At 43.0% G+C, this 22605-nt stretch overlaps 2 protein-coding genes across 3 annotated transcripts; one reads left to right on the top strand and one right to left on the bottom strand.

Annotated features, from left to right (window-relative positions):
- Positions 1-2272: 2272 nt before the first annotated feature.
- Positions 2273-19941, top strand: LOC6595367 (protein bicaudal D). The gene is made up of 8 exons (XM_002020767.2): positions 2273-3261; positions 16340-16705; positions 16772-16909; positions 16971-17818; positions 17883-18100; positions 18163-18417; positions 18480-18654; positions 18970-19941. Exons 1-8 carry the CDS (start codon positions 3040-3042, stop codon positions 19085-19087), a joined length of 2340 nt encoding a protein of 779 aa, XP_002020803.1. The 5' UTR covers positions 2273-3039; the 3' UTR covers positions 19088-19941.
- LOC6595368 (UDP-glucuronosyltransferase) lies at positions 8945-22544 on the bottom strand. Of its 2 annotated transcripts, XM_002020768.2 has the most exons (6): positions 22432-22544; positions 22328-22377; positions 15469-15731; positions 10536-10685; positions 10394-10481; positions 8945-10325 (listed from the first exon to the last, which is right to left on the bottom strand). In XM_002020768.2, the coding sequence occupies exons 3-6, from the start codon at positions 15490-15492 to the stop codon at positions 8989-8991; spliced, it is 1599 nt and encodes a 532-aa protein (XP_002020804.1). In that variant the 5' UTR covers positions 15493-15731; positions 22328-22377; positions 22432-22544; the 3' UTR covers positions 8945-8988. The 2 variants fall into 2 exon arrangements, with proteins under 2 accessions (XP_002020804.1, XP_026844459.1); XM_026988658.1 differs by lacking the exons at positions 15469-15731; positions 22328-22377; positions 22432-22544 and adding an exon at positions 10834-10999.
- Positions 22545-22605: the final 61 nt, after the last annotated feature.

The raw sequence follows: 22605 nt of genomic DNA, 5'->3' as shown, positions 1-22605 counted from the left end.
TTTATATTATTTATTATTATGGGTTTGAGACAATGTTGGTCATCTCAAGCTCCAACATACGCAGAAACTAGTCAGTCTGTGTTTCAAATTATTTCAACGATATTTTGCGGCTTATTGTCTTCTTGCAGAGACCAAGAATAAGTATCAGATATATATACAAGATACTAGTAATATTCATGAATATGTCTAAAACATATCAATTGGAGAAAAGGTCATTACAAATAACGTTTTATCTTCATATAAAATTAACGAAATAGGGTATAAAAATGCCTATACACGCATCATGTCTTCAAATACCAGCAGCATTGTGACTGTTTTTTTGTTGAGCTATTTTGTTTATGCCTTGTTTTTGTTAAAATACACTAAAAGCAAGGACTAAAAACTGGCCAGTCAAGTAGAAAATTGATTCATTAATCGTATTAAATTATGTGGGCATGGCTAAATATTCTATATAGCTTGTAATATGCGACGGAATATGAAAAACGAGGAATATGTAAAATGGAACTCGAATTCGTCAGTATATTTACAGTATATTTTGGTATATTTCTAAGGGTCATACTGTAGAAATACTGGTTTTCGCCGCGCTCCCATGGTATTTTTGTCAATTTCATCAATCTATTAATTTAATTTTCAATTTTATATAAAAATCCAATAAATGCAAGTATTTCGAATAGACCAATCATGTATAGAATTGATTTATCAATCGTACAAAATTGAGTGGGCATGGCTAAATGTTCCATATAGATAGTATTATTCAACGGAACAAAGAATATGAGGAATTGGTCGTTTTTTTGAATCGAATTTGAATTCGCCGCAGTTCGCTTTAGCAACAATGAGTCCCATTCCATACACAAACATGTTGCTAACATACCCTGGGGGAAATGGATGTTATAGAATTGAGGAAAAAGGGTATACAAAGGCCTATACAAGCGTTATGTCTTCAAATTCCAGCGACATTGCAACTGTTTTTTTGTTGAACTATTTTGCTTAAACCTTGTTTAGTCAAAATACAATAAAAGCAAGGACTAAAAACTGGCCAGTTAAGTAGAAAATTTATTCATTAATCGTATAAAATTATGTGGGCAGAGATAAAGGCCCGGTTGACAACATTTAAATCCTTGTCGCTCACATTCAAAAAAGTTCGATTTGGCGCGCACCACTCGGTATTTTTTTCAAATGAGACCGTATATACTGTAGAAACTGGTTTTCGCCGCGCTCCCTGAGGTGTTTTTTAGTGCTAAATGGTATTTTTGTCATCTATTAATTTAATTTTCAATGTTATATAGAAATCCAATTAATGCAAGTATTTCGAATAGGCCAATCATGTATAGAATTGATTCATCAATCGTATAAAATTGCGTGGGCATGGCTAAATGTTCTATATAAATAGTATTATTCAACGGAACAAAGAATATGAGGAATTTGAATTCGCCGCAGTTCGCCCCATTTCGCTTTAGCAACAATGAGTCTCATTCCATACACAAAAGTTGCGGCAACATTTACTTGAAACCCGTTTTTTGGTCAAAATAAAATACATAAAGGTAATTAAAAGAAGCAATCTTGTAGAAAATGCATTTATCTATGGGATAAAGCTAAGTTGGCAAATCTATATAGCTTGAAATATAGGCAATACCCGATTCGCCACAGTTTCGCTATTGCAACAATGAGTCTCATTCCATACACAAACATGTTGCTAGTTCCAAGCACACATACCCTGGGGGAAATTGATGTTATAGAACTGTGAATACGTTTGTCTTCCAACGCTCAGTAGGTATCAGGATCGACATAAATATATACAAGATACTTATAATGTACTTGAATATGTCAAAAGAATATCAATTTGAGAAAAGGTCGTAGTAAATTGCGTTTGATCTACTTATAAAATTAACGAAATAGGGTATACAAAGACCTATACACGCATCATGTCATCAAATACCAGCAACATTGCGACTGTTTTTTTTGTTGAACTATTTTGTTTAAACCTTGTTTTAGTCAAAATACAACAAAAGCAAGGACTAAAAACTAACCAATTGTATAGAAAATTGATTCATCAATGCGTTAAAATTATGTGGGCACGGCTAAAAGTTCTATATAGCTAGTAATATTCAACGGAAGAAAGAAAACGAGGAATACAATAGAACTTTCATTCGTCAGTATATTTACGGTATATTTTTTAAGTGAGACGGTATATGTCGGTATATTTCTGAGGGTCGCACGGTATAGCGGTCACACTGCTCTGGACGTGATTGCGGTAAAAGTTTTTTGTTTTTTTGGATTTTTCGGACAAATTACGCCTTCTATATTGCTATATATATCGAACTTGTGCAACGAAAATCGTAAACGAAGCGGCACTCTGGCTGCAGGCCACAAAATAAAAGATATGGGCACAAATTTGTACTAAAATGAAAGTGGAAATCGTGTGATGTCATGTTGGCGACAAAACTGTGCTCTGCCGTTTTTGGTTAATTGAAATAACTTCCTGCGCTGCTGCGCTGCTAACTGCTTTTGTGTGGGTGTGGGCGAGTGTGCAACACGCGCCTGGAATATAATTGTTGTTTTAAGTGCGACAAGTGCAAAGACAAACACATTTCGGTTTGTGGATAAAGAATTGAATTGAACAGAAATTCCAATTTTCATTCCACTCCACTGAAGACCAGCACAAAAGAGAAAAGGTAAAACGCACACGCACACACAAGCGCAGCGCAGAGCTGAGAACATCACAGTGTGTGTGTGTGTGTGTGTGGAGTTATGAACGCCTCCCCACATTTTGCATGTGTGTGTGCGTGAACGGGAAGCAGCAGAAGCTCCAGCAGCGCTCCCACAACCCCCCGCACTCCACGTTCGGGATAAACAAAGAGAAAGGAACAACTTTTATTGATTTCCCTCCAAAAACAAAAATAGAGGGAGAACAAGAAATCTACGATTCCGCCCAAGCAACAGGAGAGACAGGAGGAGCCGCTGCCACGCCTTCGGGCTGCATTTACCGTCCGATCCAGCCACATTCCCCCCTCCAGAAGCAGCACCCCGTGCCCACCAGCCATGTCCAGTCCCAGCCAAACGGAGGGGAGCCAATCCCTCGAGGAGCTGCGCATGGAAGTGGAGCGTCTGACCCGGGAGCTTGACCAGGTCTCCTCCGCCAGCGCCCAGTCGGCGCAATATGGCTTGTCCCTGCTGGAGGAGAAGTCGGCGCTGGAGCAGAAGTGCGAGGAGCTGGAAACGCTATACGATAACACACGGCATGAGCTGGACATCACGCAAGAGGTAAGAGGAAAGAGGTGGTCGGGAAATGGGTGAATACAGAGTGGGACATAGATAAGTTGTACAACAGAGTCGAGGAGAAAATGAATACTCAATTAATACAGTGAAATATCGATATGAGAAATGTGTTTTAATTGAGGTGTTTTTAGAAAAAAGCTAAAGTCTTTCATGTTCTTTAAAATTCATTGTTCAGTAGTAATTACATTTCGGATCTCCATCCGGCTAAGTTCTTATCAGACTATTTAATGTTCTCGTAACATCTTCGTTATACATAATGCCGGGGTCTTCTTTAGCCAGTGTCCACTGCAAAAAGCATTCTGATCTGTTTCCAGGCATTTGCCGCCGCTTGTCTGCTATCTTGCTCACCCAACTATTTAGCACGCACACAGACACAAAGCAAAGCTTTTTCACAATCGCCTTCAATTTGTCTTGCTGGCAAATTAACTCGCTCACCTGTTGGCCAGTCTCTCTCCTCAGTCTCGCTTTTGTCTTTTGCAGCGCTCTCTTTTGGCTTGTCTGCCAGGTCTAGCTGAAATAATCGCCGATCGAACCGAGTCCGACGTCCATGACCATATGGTCACGTGCTGCTTTTCAAAACTGGGCTTGCGGTACTCTTAACCGATTCAGTGAACGCCGCACTCGTCTCCCTTACGCGTTCTAACTCTCGATCTGTATCGCTCTCTCTCTCTCTCTCTCTTGTAATCGCGGTTAATTGGAAAATTCAATAAACATAAGGGATAGGGAATAAATCGATTAGATGTAATTGAAATCACTATCGGTTTTCTGCATAATTCATTTCATAAACTAAATACTTACAAAATGTAAGTTACTGTACAAAAAAAAAGCAAAAACATTGTCAAGAATACCTCCATTATTTCAGCTCTCTTGTTTTTGCACGGTCAATCTATTTTTGCCGTTTCATTTTGCACCTACGTTTAGCGCTGTATTCCCTCGCTTTACCCCGCTCAACTCATGCCATTCAGTATGGATAAACTCTCTGCCAATTAGTCGTCGCTACCGCTTGGCATTTCCGCTGGCATTCCTACCGTTTGGGGCCCTAGGCGGCTGGATGGAAACGACAGGAACCGGGCATAGCCAGACGACAGGCAAAGTTTTGTCCCTTCGTCTGCAAAAATCAAATGGGGGAACAATAATCATTCTGCCTTCTATTAACATTTCCCTATTCCCTTTTTTGCTTGCCTTTTCGGAGTCTACTTTTCTTTTTTTTCTGTAGATAATTAAAGCGGTTGCTTGGGCAAACGATTTTTGAGGACACTGACTATCAGGGGAGATAAAGAATGGCTAATAATGCTAGTTATGCGATAATTTCGAATTTTTTTCAATGGAATGGAACGGAAAATCAAGTGACTTTGGCATGTGAACCAAGAGCTTCGCTAACTCAAACCACATTAGCAACACATACGAATCATAGATAGTTTAGAATATGCACATTATGATAATTTTCAGCATCGCAATCAAGCATATAGTGCCAGGAATGATACATTTTGTGATGAAATTGCACATTCATGAAAATAAAGTGGCGCCCTAAAGTTTTTTAATTAAATTATAACACAAAATATGAATGCCCCTACACTGGTTCTGGCTTTAATTATATCGTACATAACTGCAGGATTAACTTTTCAATTATGCAAAGTTCAAAGATCTGGGGTAACACTCCCCCAGGGGACGTCTACACCTGCATATTCAGGAAAATAACAAAAAGCCTGCCAATGCCAATTAATTGTAGTTTGTACTTGTGCCCCGCTTGATAGTTTCCAGCTTGTTGGATTTGAACTCAACTGAACTTTTCCGAGAACACAAAAAAACGAGTGCGAGGGGAAAACCCCCTGAATGCCGCCTACCTCTTTCATCCACCCATGCACACAGTTATACAAACACATTCATACTCTCTCCCACTCACACATTTTAACGGATGCTTAAAATTAAAAAATGTCAAAAAGCTAAATGGATGCGCAACGACTTAAACATACCCTTTCATTTGGACGAGCAGTGAAAGTTCACTTTTCAGCTACTTGAATTTCAAAAATCATTTGAATATATTGATTTCTATGTAGTATTTTACTGGTATTTTTCAGGTATTTTTTCTAGTATAAGAAAAACACCGTCTCATATAAATGGAATGAAATATATTTCGTTCTATGCATTACAAACCTCTCATTAACACGAAAATACTCCGAAAGAGTATAATAATTTTCGCAACGTCGACGACAACGTCACTGCGGGCATTTTTCGCTAACTGCAACTCAGGGGCTGAGGCTGGGGCTGGGGCTGGGGCTGAGACTGTGGCGCATCAGAAGGGGGGGAACATATTTCCACTTGTAATCAAGATATCAGCCGTGGGCGACCTCACCGTGAAATGACACAAATCAGAGGGGAATGGTACGGTACGGCACGGAATGGAAAGTTTCCGCCCTACTGTGGCTCCAGAGACCTGTGCCCGGGGCGTGAAATTAGCTTACTAAAATTAATTTCGTATAATCGAAAATTTAGCATGAGACTTGGCCCGGAGGTGAAAATTTTCCCATTGAATGGGTTTTAATGCAATGAGAGTTTCGATCTCGGGGTTACTGCAAATTGGCCACAACTGCAGCCACAGAACAAATATTTGGGCAGGAAAACCTGTCAGCCACAGAGCCAGTTGCCCATTTGGCAATTTATTCAGTTCAGAGGGAATCAGAGTTAGCCCAACGCGCGGGCGGAGGGAGAGGGACACACACGATGTTGTTTGGACGTTTGTAACTGCGGCAATTAAAATGGGCTCCGAAACAAGGGCCATAAAGCGAACGATGGACGCAGCACTCCTCCCATCCACCCCGTACATGAATTTCCTGTCCTGTTCGGTGCTGTCCGGGCGCTCTGTGTGTGTGATGGCCATAATTTATGGCCCACACCGAGGACATTCCGCCGTAGTTCTGTGGGTTCTGTTCCTATCGCGGGGCCTGCTGTGTTAACTTTGCTACTTTTTGGTCCGTGGTCGAAACCGAAAAGTTTTTAATACAAATTTAATAATTAATGCCATTATTTGTCGTGGTTTCGTGTGGAATTTTCCAAAGCAAAGGAATGTCGTGTGGAATGTTGAAAAAGTGACAAGAGGTGGAAATGAAAGAATTTAAGTGAATTTTCGAAATGGAATTTTTTCGTTATCTTATAGAGCAAATTAAATTCACATATACATATTTATGTGAACTATATGTGCCTCGATTAATTAAACGAAGCCACTTTGCTGTTGTACTGAATATATCTGGATATAACTACTATATATTTCTCTAATAAAATTTAGATCTTTCACATAGATCTAATGCCATGTATCCACGGATTTACCGGAGATGAACTTCAGAGATCATTAAAATCCTTTTCTACTAAGTGCTATAACAGCCGTAATTAAACTTTTTTGAATAGGGAAAATTCACGAATTCAACTCCCATTAGGGACTTCGAATTGGTATCCTAATTAATGGCTATCTCCGAATAAACAATTTCCAAATCAAATCCCAATCAGTCCCATAAATATAATCCTCCCAGCAGTGGTGCTTGAATAACCTTAAGCTTAAGCTTCATTAATTTATGGCATGGCCCTGCGAATCCTTGCCAAATGCTCAACCAAGCGAAATCCTAGGCAGACAATTACAATTAGAAATGCAACAGCAACATGAAAGCCACAAAAAGCAGAAGTACGAGTAGGAAAAGGACCAGGCCCAGGACCAGGATCTGCAGAAGGAGCAGGATTAAGAGCAGACAACGAAAAAAAGGGAGAGAATTATAATGATTTGACACTGATGTTCTGTTCTTTTGGCGCAAATTGCAATTCCACGGCAATCAAACTGGCAACAGCAACAACAATAAGAGGAAGAGCCGCAACTGCAAGTGGATGCCACACAAAAGGGGAGGCCATGGGTTGCAAGGGGTTAAATGTGGCGCTTGAGCACTGACAAAACATGTTTCCGTCGCAGTCAGACAGCTGCATTGGCATCAGTGGCAGCACTGGCACTGGCAGTGGCAGTGGCAGGAGCCGCAGTGGCAAAAGGAAATGAGTAGGAAAAAAAAGTGTTGTATTTCCCGCCAAGCCCCCACAGCTAGACAGCTCCGCCCCCCTACCATTTCCCCAGAGGCCGTTGCAATGAATTGCAAGCAATGAAAATGTAAAGTACACAGAACTTGTGACGATGATGAGCAAAATCTCGGCAAGGATGCTGGGGCGCACACAGGACAACTGTTGTGACAATTGAACTTTTGTAGTCGCAAGTCCTGGAGGGCGTCTGGGCGAGAGCTGTCGCCCAGGATGGGGCTCGTTTGAGAGATGGAAATCTGTCTGCTTGTGGGTCTGGCCAAAAGATGTAGTCCTGCCTCCTGGAGGTGGCTGTGCAAGAAAGATATCTCTGAATCCTGAATGGGGTTTGGGGGGAGCCCTAGATTGGTTTTTCCTGCATAATAACTGTGCCATTTATTTGCGTATACTTTTTGGCGCATCCCCGTTAGGGTTCTGTCTCCTAATTTGACCTCGAGTGGTGCCATTCCGCCATTCCGTTGCTGGATGCCTGCCAGATGACATTTGCATGGCAATCATCTCCACATCGCTTTCGAAACACTGTGCAAATGTGCAACCAGATGGATGCAACGCGCCATGACTATTGGCTGTTAAATGGGAGCGAGGATTCCCGCATTCGTTGCATTATGCAACACACATTGCCAGAATAGATATTACTGTGAAGCTGGCCAGCAAAAGGAGGCGGAAGAGAACGCTGCTGCTCTCGGAATATTTATTATTATTTCGTTTTATGTGGTTCCGCTCTTTCAAGGATCTGTGGCAGTCCGCCCCCCGCTGTGTTCCATTTCACATTTCCTGCGTTTTTCTTGAGAGCGCACTTTTTCTCCGGGTTTGTTTAGGTTGCGGAAGTTCCAGTTCTCTTTCTAAGAGTTTAAGAGTTCCTGCAGCCGTAAAAAATGTGAAGTGCATAGAGCTCCAATGGATCTCTTTTTAGAGATGAATTTAAAACTCGATTTCCTCCAATTGCCCCAACTTCTGCTTTGACTTGAGCTTTAGTTTCTTTTCCAAATAAATATTCGTTAGGACTCGTAGAATATTCAATATAAGACAGGAATTTGAAATTCCACTTGTATGGACACGTTAGGACACCCCCAGGTATGCTTAAGCTCAACAGGATTACTCCCTTCGCGTCCTGGCACTTTAGAGGGTATGCCACATTCCACTTGCCCTCGCAGTTGGCAAATCTCACGGATTCCCATTTCGTTGAGGGCGTAATTTGAGTTCTTTTATGCCACAGTTTCCGCACACACACACACACACACTTTTGTCCTGCGGGGATACGATTCTGTGTGGGTGGAATAAGACTCGGTCTGTCACGAAGACGCCTGGGTAATGCTCGGAGAGGACTCCGTCTGGCGGGGGGAAATCGGATACAGCTCGGTTTGTGGCAAAGCGTAGGGTACCCAGTAAGGGTACCCCAGTAAAGGAAGATATACATATTTTAGAATATGTCCACAATTATGTACTGATTGACTTACAAGTCTCGATGCTGAATCGATTCGACGAGGAGCTACTGGAGGGATGGTTGGCTCATGATGGAGCGGCGGTAGCCGATGATGCAGGGAAGAAAAATTTGAAAGAGCCTGGATTCTATACCCTATACCTTTTAAAATTGACGTAATTTAAATAAAACCACAAATGGCGTTCAATACACTGTATTTCAGACTAATTTAATTTGGTGTTCTTGGTAGAAATTTTTTTTTGCCAAAAAAATATGGCCACAAGGCACAGACCCACCAGCAGGCCAACAAAAAATAACGCCACTCCAAAGTAGAACAAAAACAGGTCGAAAAGGTGCAACTGATTCGAAGAGATGCCAACACCTCGGGTTCTGATCGCAGCCCCCCCCTTGTGTCTGGCCACATAGTTCACCCAGAACATAGCGCTGGCCAGGGCGCCCAGAGGTCTGTCCCGAAACTCGAGCGATACATCCCGAATCGTAATTTGATACTGCGGCTCCAGCAGTAGCCTGTCTACCGCCCAGGACAGGGACGCAATCGTGACATTCTCTTGCTCCAGCTTCAGGCCAACACCTAGTCTCACTGCCAGCTCCATGTTCTGCCGCTCGTTCTGGAAAATCGGCAGCCCCAGAGTTGGCACATTTCTGACGATTGCCTCCTGCAGACTGAGCAGATCTCCGTTCATAATGAAGGCGTTGACCCGGGGATGGGCCAAGATGTCGATCTGCGGCACCGCATGTTGGATCATCACGTTCTTGGGCAGACCGTCCAAAGTCTTCACGTCGTGGCAGGACCAAATGAACCTTTCCTTGCGGGAGTCAAAGAACCCTAAGAGCGCTTCCAACTTCAACTTGGGCAGCTCGCCGCATGGCTGTTCGTTTCCCAGCTGCAAGTATATGGCTCCGGCACGGGCTTCCTCCAGAAACCTCTTAATATTCCATGGCAGCTCCCGCGGACCACGAATGTGAAGGCCACCGGCGGGCACAATGTGCTGCAGACTCGGACGAGGCGTCATCAGGGGCACGTGGCTGTTGACCAAGAGCAGAGAAAGCTGATTCGCCTGCAGCTCTGGCACAGACGATTTCACTTTAAAGTGCTTAGCGATGAGCTGTTCCTGTGCCCCGAAATGATCCTTTGCGAACTGCTTCCTGCGCGAGATGCACTCCCGGATGTTTCCCAATCTCGCCGAGAATCCCAGCGAAGGAACATAATGCTCAAAGTCAATGGGGGAGCATGCCGCTGGCACCATGGACTCCTGTACTGCCTCCATGTAGTTGCCAAAGTCCGTGCTCACGATGCCAACGATAGGCTTCTGGTGGAATTGGCCCAGAGCCAGTAGAGCCTCCGTGTAAAAATAGTCCAAAATTATCACGTCGAAGTCGAAGTCCAATGGGGGCTGCTGCAGCAGCTTCTGCAGGGGCTCTTGGCTGAGGAAGTGGTCCAAGGCGTTGGCTCCGACGACAGCCAGGGACTTGCGAAGAGTTGGAATTGACAATCTTCCCAGATCGGCCAGATTACCTTTGGGTGCTGCATGCTTTTGCACTGCTCATGGAAAGAAGAAACGCACTGAGACTTATGGTTCTCGTAGTTCTCTCTCGACGCTTACTCACAGTTGCTCCAGAATGGATATTCGGGAATAATCGTCTCCGACACGTTCTCCAAGCGCTCTCCCAGACCGTGTCCAGTGTATACCGTAACCTGTTGGAGATTTCAAATGACTTCTAATCGTTCTTTCGCCCATAGAATACTCACATTGTGTTCCCGGCTGGCCAGCTCCGTGACCAGAGTGCGCATCACCGCAAAATGACTCTCGCTGGCATGTGGGAAGAGCACAAGAATCTTGGCTGCTTGGCCGGAGCATAGACAGATCAGGGAGAGCACGATCACCTTAGTTTGCATTTCCTGTGGGTACATTTTTTATACACATACATTTTCTGACTCAACTTCCTATTGGTACACATCATCATTGAACGGAAGATGATCAAACATTTGTTATCAGCTGAGCGGATTGATTGATCCCTCAATGAACTTTTGTTCTCGCATTACCCACCATTCTAAGATGTTTCAACCTCTACAGAAACTATAGCTAAATCCAGCCGAATCCCAACTGCAATTTCCCTGGCAAGTTCTTCCGCTTCTGTCCAGAGCCCAGTTCCTACGCAAACTGAAATTATCTCTATACGCCTTGACTCCACACAAACAAAAACTGATTGTGCTCAGAAAAATAATCTTAGAAGTGCGTCCAGAATTTCTGTGGTTATGGAGGAAACATATGTGGCACATGAGACGACTGCCACCAGACACCAACACATGTGTACATGCAGGCACACATATGTAGATTCCTATATTGCTTTCATTAATATACATATACAGAGTGAATATGGGAACGAATGGGGTAGAACACAATTGCACTAACTGAGTCAGGCACTCGTGTAGAAGAGGCATACGATTCCTTCAAGTTGAGCGATATGAGATCGACTTTCGAGTCGTTTGTTTCTCGCTCAAATGAAGAGCCCGAACATATGTACATATATTGTATGTACATATGAGCATGTGCTACGTACATTTGAGTTGTCTGGGAACTCGATTGCTCGCTGCCTTGGAAAATGAAAGTTCATCAAAAAATGTTCATTTACTAAAAATACTAACTAATCATCGTCTCATCTCATGAGAACCCATTTCATTATAATTGTTTACTGGCAACTCCCCTAAAATGTGGACTTGCACCTGTTTCAATCAATTCTCACGAGTCTCCACTGGGTTTATTTAAATTTAAGCATACATATGTACATATCAGCTGTATGCTCTTTTAATTGTCGCAAATGTATGTAGATGGACACTCACACAAAAGAGTTGAATGCCGTTTCTTTACGTAGAACTGTTGAATAGTTGTTGAGCGTATTTGCCTACGGAACATGAAAAACGAGGGGGAACGTTGTGAGTTGCGGCGGCGACCGCTACTCTACATTTATACCCGATACATAGTCAGTACGGCTACATTGAGCGACAATGTGTGCGTGCGGGAGAGATAGAAAACGTGTCTGAACATGTCGTCGGGCGCTGCTTAGCCACTGAAAATTAATTTATTCCTTTTGGCTATACAAATGATCCGATCTGATCCAGATTCATCAATCTCATAGATACGGTCATTCTCTATGATTGTGCGTTTTTAGTTTTCTCGTATCTTCAATATTGTGGATGCCACAGATTTTCGTCCTTTGTGTGGGTCCCCTTCCACCGAAGGGTATATACGTTTTATAGTGAGATCTAACAGGAGTGTGAAAAAAAACACACATTATTTTTTCTTGCAGTTTTCTCGCTTTTCTGGTCACCGTTTTCTTTTCTCATTTTATTTTATTCTTTTTTGTGGGTTTTCTTTTTTCTTCTTTTCGACGGCATTTCAAATTCAGAGAGTGTCATGCCCGTGCATTGACATGGCTACAAATGTGCGTCAGTCCGCTCTCTCTCTCTCACTTTATCCAGAGTGTGTGTGGATCTCTCTCTCTCTCTCTTTGTTTGTGCATTTGTTGGGGTTAGAGACTATGCCAGAGACCATAACAAACGGTACACTGAGGGAAAATCTTTCGCTATAAAGCTCTAAAGGTTCATGCTTGGAATATATTTATACATATCTTGAAAAGAGATAGATAGATGTTAAAGATTAAAAATGTTTAAAAGATAGTTTGATCTTCCATCTAGATTACTTAAAGATAGTGTAAAGATAAATGGAAGATACTCTGAAAATAGTTTCAAGATAAATGGAATATAGAGGAAAGAAGAAGGGACGGAAGATCATTTGAAAATAGTTTTTAGATAGATGGAGTATAGATTTCTGATGGATTAAGTGTGTGCACCATTTAAGATATGTGGAGGGTGTTTTCACCCGTACTTTCCCTGTGTAGAAAACAGTTTATTGTTGACAGCTATTTGTGCTGTATTCCTGGGCTGTTACCAGATTTAAATTTACTCTGGTGCGTTCCACGAGAGTGAAGCGGCCGTTGCCGCCTCAGTCGTCGGTTAACGAGATGGGCGTGGTGTCGCCCCCATGGAATATACAATATATACAATCTGTTCAGTCATTCATGGCATACTTTATCAGCATTGGGGAGCATAACCACCCATAACAGACCCACCCTCATCCAGTTCTCGTAGCCGTATCTCTGTACCCGTGGAATTGCAGGCAGAGGGAGAGGAGGAGGAAAATTGTTATGGTCGCCCATTGCCGGTACGGACCTTACCCTGCTGCTCCCACCTAAGTGCTCAGCAACAGTGCGCTCCAAAATTCTGCTCATCGCCGTCATAATGTGGGCAATCTGGTCTATTTTTAGTGCCTGTTCGGCCAGGAGGAGCTGTGGCAGTGGGAAACCAAACATTGCAACATCATTCCACCCAGAGAGACAGAGAGAGATGACGGCAACAGCTGTTGCAGCCACTGCCTCCTGTCCCTGCCTCCCCACTCTCAGCTCACTTGAACGGGATCTCGCTGCGTCTAATCCAACCGCAGATACATTGTGAAATGTTCCATCAGATACGAGGATGGGGGAATAGGCCCGGTGTCTGGTCTGGCGCCATACTATGTGGAGTGCCTGCCTCTCTGTTTGGCCTCTTCTGAACTGTGTTAATATTTGCTCGACTTAATTAAAAATCTTTTCTAATTTGCATAAAGTTTATGCCGCCATTTGTTTGTGGCCTGTTGCCCGGTACATGGCGTCACTTTACATGGATAGTGAGGGTGCACTGTGAGAAATATGTGGGGTACTTGTGGGAATATAAAGAATGGCAGAACGAATGCAGGATACGGGATTCCATTTATGGAGTGCACATGGAATATTTCCGAAATTTAAACTAAAATATATGTAAAATGGAATTAATTTTTCTTAATTTCTAAAAGGCAACTCCTGAGTATTTACAATAAATAATTAGCGGTCGATTAGGACTATCCTAAAGTATCCAAAAATCGATCGAAAACATACATTTGTTGTGTCCCAGATGGAATAGAGATCGTCGGAATGGAATGGAATGGAAATGGAATTCCATTTTACAATCTTGAAAATTAGATTCGTTGCTTACAATATTTTGCATGCTTTTCTTATCTCTGAGATGTAAATGTTGATTATGTGAGAGGTTTACTTATAGAGCACGTAACGTGATGACACTCTGGAAAATGTCTCCATAGAAACAAAGGTTTTTGAAGACCGTTAAGATCTCTATTAGATTTTATACTTCGTACACGTTACCCGATCTGCATAAGAATAAAACAATTTGGTTTTAAAAGAGCAAAGTGTCATGCTGGATGCTGCACTTGGTGCCTATTTACCTCTCTCTTTGCTGCCTGGAACACTGTCCGCGAGTGTTGACCTTCCACAATGTCACGCCCTTTCTACCATGTACCATCACGCTCTCGTTGAATAATGTATGGATCTCAATTAGTTGATATATCTTTCACCATGGATGGAAAATCCTGTTTAACTGTACAAACATCTGCCTTTAAGAAGTACCATCTATAAGAATATTATGATATGCACCTTCTCGAAGAATATCTATAAAGATATATCTCTATTATATGGATAGTACACTCGGTTGCATTTGAATGAAATGCTTCTGAAATCCGCCCTCATTTCAGAGTCTTTGTTGGTTGATTATCTCACACTTGCCCCGCCATCTCTCCTCCCATCTCCTCCCCTTCTAGCCATCTCTCTTTCTCTATATCTTTCCCCTCTTAACCTAAGAGGCGCCTTGCAATTCGGTTGCATGAACGAACGTGCGACAGCTTTTAGGCAGCTGAAATTCCATCCGACGCTTGCCTTGGCCTTTTGTTTGCTTTCTCTTTTAGGTTGGCCCAGCCCCTTTCGCCCCCTCAACCCCCCTTCCTTCCGCTTCACATTACACTAATTAACGAAATGCACTTGGCTTAAAGCCGACTGCCGCCCGAGTGGCTGGAGAGGGCCGCGAGACGGCCGATTGTGGGTGTGTGCGATTGTCAAATTGAGATTGCAGAAACAACAAGAGGATAGGCGTTGGTTGACGTCGCCCCAGAGCCGTCAACGATAATTACACGGCCATAGTGAAAACTAAGGGAAATGAAAAGAGCGGGCCAGCGAGACCCGGCTTATCAACGGGTTAAGGGTAGACACGACTGGCGTCGTTTGGTTGCCTCCGCCGTCTGCTAATTACACAGCATTTAAAACGAGATGCAGAGCAGAGAAGAGGACCCAAAAGAAAAGCCCGAACGAAACTCTTTACTGGTCCTTAATGCAGTTTCCTCTATTCTCGCTTTCCTTTTCGTGGTCACTCCTCGTGGGGCAATGCGGTGCTTCTCTGTGGCTCCCACTTTCTGGCCTTCTCTCTGGCTCTGAGGTCGGCCTGCAGAAGTCCCACTCATGATTTCTGGCCGCGTTTTGATGATGAAACTTGTGAAGCACGTACTCGAAATGGGCCCATAGAAAACTGGCAGACCATCAGACGGGCAGACGGGGTTTGAGATTTCAATTAAAGCCGCCAGAAGGATTATACACCCCCGAACACGGGAGGAACACACCCAATCAGTCCACCCACTCCCTGACCATATGGACATGCCGCATGCCAACAGTCAGTGGCGTCTCCAGCGCCCAGTTAAGGGCTTGGCTTGGCCTGGCCGGGCCCCATAAACATTATGTATACTCCTCGTATATTCGTACATATTTACCTTGTTGGCCAAACAGACGGCCATGGCTCTCGTCGTCCTGGGTGCTGGGTACTGGGCACTGGGTGGTGGGTACTGGGTACTGGGTGTGCCCCCATTAACCTTTATGTGCTTCCGAGCGACTTTAATGCGCTTACCGACACTGCCTCTGCCACTGCCCAGGCTCGCAATTAACGAAAATCCAATAAATGACGACGACTGAGTCCCGGGAATCCCAGGGAAGAGCTAGCTGCTGCATCTGCCCCTCTGGGGAGACCTGCAATGCCCTGCAGTGGGAGGAGAAAAAAATAAGCGAAGATGATTAGGAAATATTTTTCAATCAGAAAATGGATATACTCTTTCCTACAAGGGGGTCTTTGAATTGTGGAGAAACGATGTTAAATGGAATATATTTAAAGGGAATCGATTGTAAATCATTCGCCTGGAAAAAAAAACCTCTTTTCTTTCTATACTACTATATTAAAAAAGAACCTCAACAATCATTTATCCTTCACTTTCGACCAGTTCCCTCTCGATCCTTACATACCCAAGAGATTAAAGCCTACTGGTGCTACGGAATTTAATGAAAAACGAAACCAAGTGCAAGGGAGGGAGTGAGCCACAGCAAAGGTCCCTAGTGGTAAACGCCTCTCCTCGAAGCAACCAAACCCAACCCAGCCCAACCGAACCACACCCATCCGTGCAGCCATTCCCCACGTAACTTACACATGCAAATGACTGCAATAAAAATCCAATGGCTGGGGCTGCTGGAAGGAAACTTTTATGATTACTACTTACCGTGGTGTGGTGGGGTGTGCCATCAGCCACGTCTTTACCCCGCCCCATCTGACACCTCGCTCATCTCGTTTGTCCGTTCTGTTGTTATCCGTTTCAGGCCCTTACAAAGTTCCAGAGCTCACAGAAGGTCACCAACAAGACGGGCATCGAGCAGGAGGATGCACTGCTCAACGAGTCCGCTGCCAGGGAAACCTCGCTCAATCTGCAGATCTTTGACCTGGAGAACGACACGAAACAGCTGCGCCATGAGCTGGAGCGTGTGCGGAACGAGCGCGATCGAATGCTACAGGAGAACTCGGACTTTGGTCGGGACAAGAGCGACAACGAGGCGGAGCGACTCCGTCTCAAGTCCGAGCTGAAGGATCTAAAGTTCCGCGAGACGCGTATGCTTAGCGAGTACTCGGAGTTGGAGGAGGAGAACATATCGCTGCAGAAGCAGGTTTCCAATCTGCGGAGCTCGCAGGTGAGTCCATCAGATATTTATGCGATAGAAAGATGTAATAGCTAATCGATTTGTGTTCTCCCTCAGGTGGAATTTGAAGGTGCCAAACACGAGATTCGTCGTCTCACCGAGGAAGTTGAGCTGCTGAATCAACAGGTCGATGAGCTGGCGAATCTCAAGAAGATTGCCGAAAAGCAAATGGAGGAGGCGCTGGAGGCATTGCAGGTGCAGCATTTGAATGGTTAAATGTGTCCTTAAATACAAATTTAATACCATTCTCCAATAGGGGGAACGCGAGGCAAAGTATGCGCTGAAGAAAGAGCTGGATGGCCACTTGAACCGCGAGTCCATGTATCACATCAGCAATCTGGCCTACAGCATACGCAACAATATGGAGGACAACGTCAGCCAGAATTCGGATGGCGAGGAGGAGAATCTAGCACTGAAACGTCTGGAGGCTGACCTGAGCACCGAACTGAAGTCTCCCGATGGCACCAAATGCGATCTCTTCTCCGAAATCCATCTGAACGAGTTGAAGAAGCTCGAAAAGCAGCTGGAGAGCATGGAGAACGAGAAGACCCATCTGACGGCCAATCTGCGGGAGGCACAAACGAGTCTGGACAAGTCACAAAATGAGTTGCAGAACTTCATGTCCCGCCTGGCACTATTGGCCGCCCATGTGGATGCTTTGGTGCAGCTGAAAAAGCAGATCGATGTCAAGGACCAGACGGCTGGCGAGGACCAGAAGGACGAACTGCAGCAGCAGCTGCGGGCAATCATCTCGCAGTACGCGAACTGGTTCACGCTCTCAGCCAAGGAGATCGATGGCCTCAAGACTGACATTTCCGAGCTTCAAAAGGGCCTGAACTACACGGATGCCACCACCACGTTGCGCAACGAGGTGACCAATCTGAAGAACAAGCTTCTGGCCACCGAGCAAAAGTCCCTGGATCTGCAGAGCGATGTGCAGACCCTTACGCACATCTCCCAGAATGCCGGCCAGAGCCTGGGCTCGGCGCGCAGCACTCTGGTGGCCCTCAGCGATGATCTGGCTCAGCTTTATCATCTGGTCTGCACTGTCAATGGGGAGACGCCCACGCGTGTCCTACTGGATCATAAGAGCGATGATATGAGGTTAGATTGGGATCACAAATATCATTTAACAGTTGCTTAAACTCGTATTTTGTTCTCTTGGTAGCTTTGAAAACGATTCGCTTACTGCCATCCAATCACAGTTCAAGTCTGATGTATTCATTGCTCGTCCTCAAATCGTTGAGGATCTACAGGGTTTGGCTGATTCTGTGGAGATCAAGAAGTATGTAGACACGGTCAGCGACCAGATCAAGCATTTGAAGACAGCTGTGGAGCATACCATCGATTTGAACAAACACAAAGTTCGCTCCGAGGGTGGAGATGGTGAGTGGGCCTCTCAATATGATCAAAGATGCATAATTTATAGGGATTATCATCTATTACAGCTGTGGAAAAGGGCAACACCGAGGAAATGGAAGAGTTGCAGGAGCAAATAGTCAAGCTCAAGAGTTTGCTGTCGGTGAAACGCGAACAAATCGGAACCCTGCGCAATGTGCTCAAGTCAAACAAACAAACCGCCGAGGTGGCTCTCACCAATCTCAAGTCCAAGTACGAGAACGAGAAGATCATTGTCAGCGACACCATGTCCAAGCTGCGTAACGAGCTCCGTTTGCTCAAAGAAGATGCAGCCACCTTCTCCAGTAATTATCCAGCAACAGGTTTCTGTACGTTTCGTATTTAATCATTGCTTTTTGTTGCTTAGGTCTGCGTGCCATGTTTGCTGCACGCTGCGAGGAGTATGTCACTCAGGTGGATGATCTCAATCGCCAGCTGGAGGCTGCCGAGGAGGAGAAGAAGACTCTCAATCAGCTGCTGCGTCTGGCTGTCCAGCAGAAGCTGGCCCTCACCCAGCGTCTGGAGGAGATGGAAATGGATCGGTGGGTGCATTTGGGTCGCTAAAAGTCAGCCATCAATCCCCTACACACATCTGTTACTGTCATAAAGTTTATGTTCTCCCTTGTATCCCTCCCAATTTTTGAGACTCCAGCATTCGGTAAGCATTTGCAAACTGCAACCAAAAGGCTTTGCATGTCTGCCGCCTGCCTGCCTGCTAACCCGCTGCTGGAATCCACCTAATCCCAAGAAAATCCCGCTGCGCGCAATCAAAATTTAAATTGTTAAAAAACTGCCTTTTTAATCTCCTATCTACTCACAAACTAACAAATTTTCTTCGTTTCCTTTCCCCCAAACAGTGAAATGCGTCATGTTCGTCGTCCGATGCCACCGCAGAGCGGCACACGCGGCAAATCCTCGTTCAGTACACGTCCATCGAGCAGGAATCCAGCGAGCAGTAATGCCAATCCCTTCTAACATAAAATCAGCGTGCAGCGTAAACTTTTGGCTTTAGTTTATACTTTGCTTAAGTTGTAAGTTCGTTGGAGTTCCTTCAGAGAGAAAGAGATCATATATAAAGAGATCAGGCTGCAGCCTGCAGCAATACACAAAAATGAACTGCGGATTGCAGATTGAGAACGAAGCTATAACTATTCTCCATCTAACTACTATAACTATATATTTGTTTCTATTGTATTTGTATTTATTGAAAGTTTAGTTAGAATGAAAGTTTTGTGTTAGACAAGATCGAAAGGAAGCAGGAAGCAGTAAATGGTTATTAACGGTTAGTTACTTAAACGTCCAATTAATTTAATTAAAATGAAAACGAAAGATGAGTGTGAGGTCACGAGAAGATGTAACGTAACGAATTGTATTTTTATAAATGCGAATCGAATGTACCATATCGATTCGATAGCGTCCTAGTTTGATTTCAATCTGAGTTTTGTTAAGTTTCGCGTTGAATATTTGATTTTTGTTATCAACGCTGTGCGCAAGCAAACAAAAGAAAAACGAAAAAAGTTGATAAAGAATGTTGATGTTGAACAAACGAAATGGTATTGGCAATTGAGGAATCATGTATTAATTGGCCTGCCCTGCCCGATAACCAAGAGTATTTTCACACGGGTTTACAGTCGTACCCCTAAAAACGTACGTAACATGAACAAGAGGAGACCCTCCCTCCTCGCCGAAATGTATATTATCGATGGTGTTTGGAAGCCATTGTAGTACCAACACAGTAGCAAACAGTCTACAAAGTCTCAAAGACGATTCTGATGATGATTATTTGTATTTATAGAGCGCCACTGGGGCCTCGCCAAAATGATTGAATTGTAGGAAATTAATTATTGTTTGCAATGAAGAAAAAACGTAGTTTTTTTTGTGGTTCACACTTAGCATTAATTGCAGAAATAACATATGATTTGTGCATTATTATTTAATTCAATTAAAAAATATCAAAAACACATAAAACTATCAAGCAAGTAGTTAAGAATTTGTTTTCATTTCGAATGAGTTTTTGTGTTTGTTGCTGTACGAAAATGTACAATTCCTTGTGCCACGTCCCCCAATGAGACCATTAGACGAACCTTTTGTCATATATGTATTCTTTCAGCAGCAACAAGCTCTAATGGCCTTAATATGATATATGGTTTAACACACACAAAATAAATAACTATGGTGATTACCAAGCAGCTTAACCAACATACAAAATAGCAAGACAAAGCGTTAAAGTTTAAATAAATATTATTATCGTAGCTAATTAAACACGAAAGTAGTGTCCAGCAACCAGAGCACATTATCTAGTAGCAGTCCCCGTCCCCTCTACCCTACAAGAGATGGAAACTTACAAATTTGTTGCTTCTTTTTGGGTTCACGATTTTTCGTTTTCGTTGTCAATCGGAAGAGGTGGAGATTCTACATGAAATTTATATATACAAGATCGTATATTGTGTAAATTACCGAGCCATTAAATTGAATTTATATTTAAAGTACACAAACGACACTAAATACACTCACACACACACACACACACACTCAGATACACACACACAACGTCCATTCATGCATTCACAGATAAAAACTCCCAAGAGTTGCCTATGAACAAATTATTTATGAAACAAAAAAACCAAACTCTAACCAATTGTAAATATATTTATATACATATGAAAGTTAGTAGAGATATCGAGCCAGAAACAAACAGAAAATGCATCCATATTTCAAAATAATGATTTTATTGTAATTTTTACCGTCCCTTTTTGCGAACGAACTAAAAAATACAAAGTCTATTTATGCAAAACAAAAGAAATCACTGAACCAATAACGAACAAAAAATGCAACTTTCAGTTCATCAGAGATCATATATTAAGCTACTCAAATACCATAAAACTACGTACATACATCGATTGATCGTTCATCCAACCAGCCAAAATATTGATAGCCAATATGGATACTATATTAAAACATACATACATATGACATAAAGACATTTCAATTGCGGGTAGCGACCATGGATGATAGCCGCCGCCAGAGAGATTGGAGTAGGTGGTGGTGGTGGCGTCACGAAAAGCAAATAGTTTTCTATTTCCCCAAAACCAAAACACACCGAATGTAAGAGTAAAGCAATTGAATTTAAGATTTGAAGGATAATTAATGTAAGTTTTACGATAAATTGCCGGCAAGTTGCAATAACTTTGCATGTGGCAGCTGTGGACATATGAGAAATGCAACCCAATGTGCAAGGGATAAACGGAGAGCTGAGCATAAATTATACAAAATACTTATTACAAGATATGTGGAAATAAAGAAATTAGCAAATACATTTTAGTGTTTTATTTGGAAGCAGGTTGTGGATTATCTAGCATTCAATTACGAGTTTCTTCTCAATCAGTTTTGAAAGAAGACCTTCGGACGGTTGTGGTTATTGTCAAACCTAAATGACTTTATGCAAATGGTGTCCATTTGAGAAATGCAGTGCATAAACGTCGGTACTAAGAATTTAAGTAGTTAATTGCTCTATGATATGTGGGTATTCTTGTACAAAGTACATATATTTAAATATCTTTAATCACCACGATGTTCGTCTGTAATTCTTATCGGTGCGATTTTTAAATATTTGGTGAAAACAATGAAATGTGCATTTGACAGATGGTGGAAAGTAGAGTATGACTGTTGCTTACTTATTTCTATGGTAAATATCTAGAAGATATGTTATATATTGCTGGATGGAACCTGGGAGTAACATGTTTTGATAAGTTTCGGAATGGATGGTGGGGACTATTACATTTTAAATTCTGTAATCACCTCGATTTTGAATGCCACTTATTATCGGCCTGCCATTATCGAAATTTACTTAGCGAAATTAATAAAAAAGAAAATATTTTTGAAGCTAAATTTACATTATGCTTGGTGTGCTTGATAATATTGTTGATGGAGGATTGTTTAAGTTTAGGTAGACAATAAATAAGTCAAAACAGCTCTTGCATGAATCATCGTTCATTTCACTTCACGTCACCGATACCGATTCTTACCAAAACTCGATGTGGGAGTCACGAGGCCAAGAAAACTACCGATATTTCGGCCAGGCAAACAGAAATGCATAGATGAACGACCTTGGCCCTATCGAGAAGGCAACAACAAATTCGATACACTCGTGCATTAAAGCAGACGAGCGATAAACATTTGCATGGGGTAAGGGTAAGCCAAACAGATGTTACGAACCTTTGTTTTTCTTTGGGGCAAGGCCGGTGGGGATTTTTCACGCCAAAGACCTAAAATTGTAGCGAAAATTGCAGACTGGGGACTTCAGAGTTAAAAACACTCACTTAAGGATTATCAGATACGTGGGTGTAAGCCTACGTTGGGCGCTGCAAGATCCTCCTAGGCACTGTAATGTCCGAGAATGCCAGCATTTTTGGTGAAGGTGTAGCTCTTCGATGTTTGCGAATAATTCTCCGCGGCCATGGTCGCTCGAATTTTCGCTAGGTGTTGCATGCGAA

This window comes from Drosophila persimilis, unplaced genomic scaffold (assembly GCF_003286085.1).
Source record: "Drosophila persimilis strain 14011-0111.01,24,50 unplaced genomic scaffold, DperRS2 tig00000191-arrow-pilon, whole genome shotgun sequence".
Classification (NCBI taxonomy): domain Eukaryota; kingdom Metazoa; phylum Arthropoda; class Insecta; order Diptera; family Drosophilidae; genus Drosophila; species Drosophila persimilis.
The sequence above is the reverse complement of the archived record's forward strand: the minus strand, read 5'-3'. Positions and strand labels throughout refer to the sequence as shown.